Source organism: Durio zibethinus, chromosome 20 (genome assembly GCF_047325235.1).
Source record: "Durio zibethinus cultivar Kanyao isolate XHJ-2024 chromosome 20, ASM4732523v1, whole genome shotgun sequence".
Classification (NCBI taxonomy): Eukaryota; Viridiplantae; Streptophyta; class Magnoliopsida; order Malvales; family Malvaceae; genus Durio; species Durio zibethinus.
This window is the reverse complement of record NC_143181.1, coordinates 2,281,504-2,287,855: the sequence shown is the minus strand read 5'-3', so window position 1 is coordinate 2,287,855 and position 6,352 is coordinate 2,281,504. Positions and strand designations below refer to the sequence as shown.

The following is a 6,352-nucleotide window of genomic DNA, read 5'->3' as shown; positions in this document are numbered from 1 at the left end:
GGTCAACCGTTTGCAGCCAAGTTATGCTCAGTGTGGCTAAAAACGTATATTGAGATTTCATTCCAAGCTTCGCCGATCGATCCAAGAAACTGCAAGCCTCGAGTTAGGTACTTAGATTTGTTTTGCATGAAGATTATTGAAAGCATGGTTGAAAGTTTCAAAGTTGATGAGATAATTGGAAGTGTCTATAAATATCCATGACATGCATTCCTCAAGAGCATCAAACAACACAAAGCTTGGACATCTTATTCTTGTTCTCGATAGAATTTTCTCATAGTTAAAATCCTCAAACCCAACAAACTCTCGATCTCTCATCATAATGGGAAGTATACCACAAGAAAATTTTGCTATGGCAAGTCCAAAATCACCCCTTCAAGCTCCCACCTATGGGAACTTAATTACTGTTCTGAGTATCGATGGAGGTGGAATTAGGGGGCTTATCCCCGGAACTATTCTTGCCCTTTTAGAGTCTCAGCTTCAGGTAGCGAGAAAATTGTTTTGAATATATTCATTGATATTTGGATTCTTAAGTAAAAACAAAAAAAAAAAAAAATGCTAAGTTTTGCCTGGTGTGTGCATATGAATATACTGCTGTTGACATTTTGATATAATTCCTTTGTATATTAATTAATTTCATTTTTGGCACTATGGCAATTTACAGAAGCTGGATGGAGAGGAGGCTAGACTGGCAGATTATTTTGATGTCATTACTGGGACTAGTACTGGTGGCCTCGTGACTGCCATGCTAACTACCCCAAATCCGAATGAGGGCAATCGTCCTCTTTTTGCTGCCAAAGATATCAATGATTTCTATCTTCAACACTGCCCAAAAATCTTTCCCCAAGATAGGTAATCAATCTCGACCTTGTACTTTGTAGTTGTGAAAGAGAAAAAAGCCATAAATGTCTTGCGCATATTATTTATCATGTATTTACAGCTAACATCATTTTGTTTGTAATTATACAACAGCTCACCATTTGCCCCAGCTACGAATTTGGTCAAATCTTTAACTGGCCCGAAATATGACGGTAAATATCTGCACAATATTGTGAGGGAAAAATTGGGAGAAACCCGATTGAACCAAACATTGACAAATGTTGTCATCCCAACATTCGACATCAAACAACTCCAGCCAAAAATCTTCTCCTCCTATGAGGTCCATTTCTCATCAATACGTCTTACAAATTTAATTTATTTCCTTTGCCATTTATTTGATATATGATCATTGTGTAGGTGAAGTACAATCCTAGCAAAAATGCTTTGCTCTCCGATATATGCATTGGAACTTCTGCTGCCCCAACTTATCTTCCTGCCCATCAGTTTGCAACCAAGGATTCGGCCGGCAAAGTTAAAGAATTCCATCTTATTGATGGTGGAGTTGCTGCTAATAATCCGGTAAGTTTCTAGATGTTTTTAACGTAATGGAATTGGTTGGTGTTACAAGTTTCACAAAAATCTTAATCATATATTTTTAATCGATTCTTACAGACTTTAGTAGCCATCAATGAAGTGACAAAAGAAATCAGTCGAGGAAGTTCTGATTTCTTCGCTATAAATCCAAACGTCTATACTCGCTTCCAGGTTTTATCCTTGGGCACTGGTTCCCAAAAATGTGAAGGGAAGTACCATGCTCACATGGCAGCAGAATGGGGTCTCTTGGGATGGTTGACCTCTGAACATTCCACTCCATTGATGGATGTTTTCATGCAAGCAAGCAGTGACATGGTCGACTTTCACCTTGCTACTGTTTTCAAAGCACTTCAATCGGAAGACAGTTATCTCCGTATTCAGGTATATATAGATTCATTATTTTTCTTCCGAAATATTCATATATAAAAATTGATCTATACCTAAAGTAAATTAAAAAAAAATGCAGGATGATACACTATGTGGAGCAGTCGCATCTGTGGACATTGCTACAAAAGAAAACTTGGAGAATCTTGTAAAAGTTGGGGAAGAATTGTTGAAAAAACCAGTTTCCACGGTGAATTTGGATAATGGAAAATTTGAGCTTGTTAATCAGGGTACCAATGAAGAGGCTCTTATCAGGTATGTATATATATAGAAATTAACTATTCTAATTTCGAGTTTTCGACAATTTATTATATGTAATGTAATTGTTGGCACCTTATATTTTACTTTTGCTTCTAATAATCTGCAGATTTGCTGAAGTGCTATCTAAGGAGAAGCGGCTTCGTGACATGAGATCACCACATGGAAACCTTACCGCAAAGAATAACAAATAATCAATATTCTTAATCTAGAATTTGAAAAAATTTTAGGTCTTTAGCCGGCCCTGGTTATTTGCCTTTGTAATGAATTTCAAAATTCTATTTATTCTTTTTCTTTGAATAATATGTGTACCCAAGATGGTTCCAATCAATTTGTGATCATTAATTTCATTATTTAATTTATTGATATAATATTTCGTACAGACTAATTTTGCTTTTTTTTTTTCCATTAAAAATTATAAACCTCAAGAGGATTGTGCATAACTTCGTGCTTAATTAGCTCTGTACATAATGCAAACAAACACAAACATATCAAAGCCACATGATGAGAACATAGAGGTTTTATTAAATTTATCCATTTAAAAGGTGAATTTTTGTAAGATTGAGGTTCAATTTTTAGTACTTAAAAATTTTCCTTTTTCAAAATTTTTAAACTTTGAACCTCTTTTGTTAAAAAAAAAAAAAAAAAACATGATGATGATATTGAGATCAAGTCGGTAATTTTACTCATACTTATAGGGTTTAATTTATAATTTATGCCTTTGAGAACAAATTAATTAAATTAATCCCATATAAGACTTAATATATGTCATAATCAAATAACTCATCTAATAATCTATTTATTTATCTTGATATTATTCCAATATAGTTTATGGGTTCGCATTGTTAAATTAAAATAAAAATTCTGAATCCAATTAATTAATTAAGGTATTAGGGGTCTAAGACCAAGGTGGTATATCCTGACTAAGTCCTCCCAGTGAACTTGACCTTCATATTTTTGGAACCAGCCATGCAACATTGATGGTCTCTAAACCTTTGACTATAGACTTGTCAAAGGCAAATAATTATGTGGAACCATTGGTAGCTATCACAATCGAAGTTGACCAGTAGAGGTTAATAATTAATATACATAGAGAAAATCAGTGTCAAATGAGGAAGACATGTCCGCTAGCTGATAACAAACAAGCGTCAAACTAAGGAAAAAAAAAATTGCTAATTCATTCTCTTTCTTTCTCAAATACGTTATTATGACTAACTATATATGTTGGCTTTTAATTCAACAAGCCGATGTTTTGTCATCGGAATCAAACATATCGCAGTGACTCTTCATTAAGTTGAATTTGTTATTTTGCTTGTGTAATGTAAGTATACATAAAATAATATTGTTTTCTTCAACATCCTTGAAAAAAGTTCCTGATTTGGTTGGGGTTTTGACGAAAAAGTTGGGATGGGAAAATGGCCTTTAACATTTTATTTCAATGCATTGTTTTTTTTTTTTTTTTTTTTTTTTTTTTTGAAAATGGGCAAAGCATTGAAAGTTTCAAGGTTGAGTATTTAGTTAAATTGTTAATCCAAGAATAGAAAATTAGTCAAACTCAAATTTAATTTGCTAAGATTTCACTTAGACAATTAGCCAAAAAAAGTCATTGCATCACTTTCTTTGATCATTAAAATAAAATATAAAAAAATATCTTTATTTAGCACAGTGCATTGTATTATGACTTCATATGTAAATGACATTTCCGTCAATAACGTATAAATTGTAATTTTTCCTAAACAACATGCGAGTAATTTCAAAATGTATAATATATAAAATAAAAGCCAACTAGTTTGGTCCTTCATTTCCTTTGCATAAAAAAACTGCTCTCTCTAACTAATTTATGAGATTTTTTTTGTTCTTAAGTTATGACGATTTGTAAACAAGGGAGTAAATTGAATTCCAAAAAAAAATTGAGGAAATTAAGAATTATTATTGATGAAACACTTACAATCCAAAGAAAATGATAAAAATCCTATATATTAATTCTCATTTGTTATCCAATTTGGGATTTATTAAAGCTAAAAAGAAGTTGAATAAAGAATCATAAAATTGAATTATTTGTGCTCCAAGAGCTTAATGCAACATATTCTCTAGCAGCAATTAGGGAAAATCACTAATCCTTAACACTATTTTGATGTTCTTCATGAGCTTTCCCTTGGGTGACCTCGATTGCCGACGATGCCTCTCTTGGGACGGTAACTTTGCAAACCTATAAGATCAAAATTTCTTCAAATAAATCCAAAATGATTGATTTATGCAAATTTGGCTCAAGAAATTGCAAAAGTTTTTACTCTACCTTTTAAGAGCTTCTTCATTAGTCTCTTGAGTGAAAGGTTCAAAGACACGGGTTTCCAAGATAGAAACTCGCTTCTCTAACAGTCCACCAACTTTCACCATTTCATCCAAATTCTTCTTAGTCGCTACGTCGACGGAAGATACATCCCCACTTAATGTGTCATCCTGGTTACAATTTTCAACGATGTTAAAAATAGCAGATTAAAGTTAAGAATTATATTTTCCATTGGAAGCTTAGGCTGAGTGCAAATGCATGGATTGTACCTGAATACGGAGGTATTTATGAGAATGAAGGGCTTCAAATACTACAGAAAGACGGAGGTCGACCGTGTCTCCACTTGCCTGAGTAAATGCATCAACGAAGGGGATGGAACCACCGCTAGTTAACCAACCTAACAAATCCCATTCCGTTGCCTGTTTGCACTAAATTTCTCTTCAGCTTTTCGAGAGCCAGTCCCCAAGGAGATAACCAGAAATCTTCCACATTCCAAAGTTTTAATTGGAAAGAAGTCAGGGTTTCCCTTAACGATCTCCTTCGTCACTTCGCCCATTGCGACTAAAGTCTGAATGGCCAAATTAAAATATACATATATTTAACTATAATTGCTATAGCTAAAAGAAATTATTACTAATTAATTCAGTATCTTTTGAGATTCACTTACTGGGTTGTTTGCAGCCACACCACCATCTATGAGGTTATATTCTCTCACGTTCCCTTTGTTATCTTCGGTTTTGAAGTAATGGGCAGGGAGATAGGTTGGTGCAGCTGAGGTTCCGGTGCATATGTTCGACAGTAAGACATCTAAACTAGGTTCACTCTTCACCTGGTTGAAGCACAACATCATAGGAACTATTTCATATTAATTTGACATGATAAGGCAAAGGTTCATGAAAGGTGAGTTTTGAAGAGAATTAGAACCTGGTAGCTTGAACCTTCCGAGGTTGGTTTGTGAAATGGTGATGCCCAAAGCTATCCTCAATTTGTTTTTTTATGACATTCATTACATGCACATGAAAGTGGAGTCTTGGGGACACTTTTTATATATATATATATATATATATTTATTTATTTATATAAACACTTATTTTGTTCGAGAAACCAAACTTATGTTTAAATATATTGGAATTGATTTTCAATTTCATTCAAATCTGATCGAATATGTTAATTGAATTCATCAAGTTATTTTCATACTAGATCATTTTCATTAAGCTTTTAAATTATTATTATTATTATTATTATTATATTTTCATTTTTTTCTTTTGACACCTTTTTCTTTTTTTGCTGACATTTATTTTTTTCTTTCCTTCATTTTTTACATAAAGTTACAATGCATTTAATGTACTGAAAATCCTCTGTTACTGCCTAATTTTACAGAAAGGAAGAACCAAAAGTCTTTAATGGTGCTTGAAAATCCTTGGGGTTTTTGGAAAGAAACAACATAAACTTTGACAATTTGAAATTTTAATCCTAAAACATTTGAGATTTGAATATCAGAGAACTCCATAAATAGAGCCAATTTTTACAAGCAAAGAATGTAGAACCTAGAAGAGTAAAGGAAACACAAGGAAATAAAAAAAATCATAGTCCTTTTTTAGTAAAAGAACAAAAAAAAAAGCCAAAATTTTTTTCTCAAAAAACAAAACCAATAAAACCAAGAACATTTCTTTTCATTCAGGGTGTTTGGAAATTTTTTTATAAAAAAACTAGTTTCAGAAAAAGATTTGGAAGACAAAAAGGATTATTTTGATTTTTTTTTAATTTTTAAAAATCTTTTAGGGTCGTTGGAAATTGTAAAAGTTTAAATTTTTTTACGATCGGATGAATTTTTCGACTACCAAAATTTGAAAATTAAGCTGGGATTTAGGAATAGTTTGAATTTACTAGGGCTATTTGAAGTTTTCGATGATGGCACAATGGCGACTGGCCAAAAACTAAAAAACAAATGCTATCGTCGGGATTTGCGTTTGATTTGTTGACCTATACTTGACCCGCGTCGGGATTTGC

General features: G+C 32.7%; 2 protein-coding genes across 2 annotated transcripts; one reads left to right on the top strand and one right to left on the bottom strand.

Annotated features, from left to right (window-relative positions):
• Positions 1–214: 214 nt before the first annotated feature.
• LOC149513028 (patatin-like protein 2) lies at positions 215–2,434 on the top strand. The gene is made up of 7 exons (XM_089749582.1): positions 215–481; positions 662–849; positions 970–1,156; positions 1,234–1,395; positions 1,489–1,791; positions 1,877–2,049; positions 2,162–2,434. Exons 1-7 carry the CDS (start codon positions 320–322, stop codon positions 2,244–2,246), a joined length of 1,260 nt encoding a protein of 419 aa, XP_089605708.1. The 5' UTR covers positions 215–319; the 3' UTR covers positions 2,247–2,434.
• A 1,718-nt stretch (positions 2,435–4,152) lies between these two features.
• Positions 4,153–5,349, bottom strand: LOC149513027 (patatin-like protein 2). Its single transcript, XM_089749306.1, has 6 exons — positions 5,281–5,349; positions 5,010–5,171; positions 4,818–4,910; positions 4,612–4,761; positions 4,349–4,512; positions 4,153–4,261 (listed from the first exon to the last, which is right to left on the bottom strand). The coding sequence occupies exons 1-6, from the start codon at positions 5,347–5,349 to the stop codon at positions 4,153–4,155; spliced, it is 747 nt and encodes a 248-aa protein (XP_089605432.1).
• Positions 5,350–6,352: the final 1,003 nt, after the last annotated feature.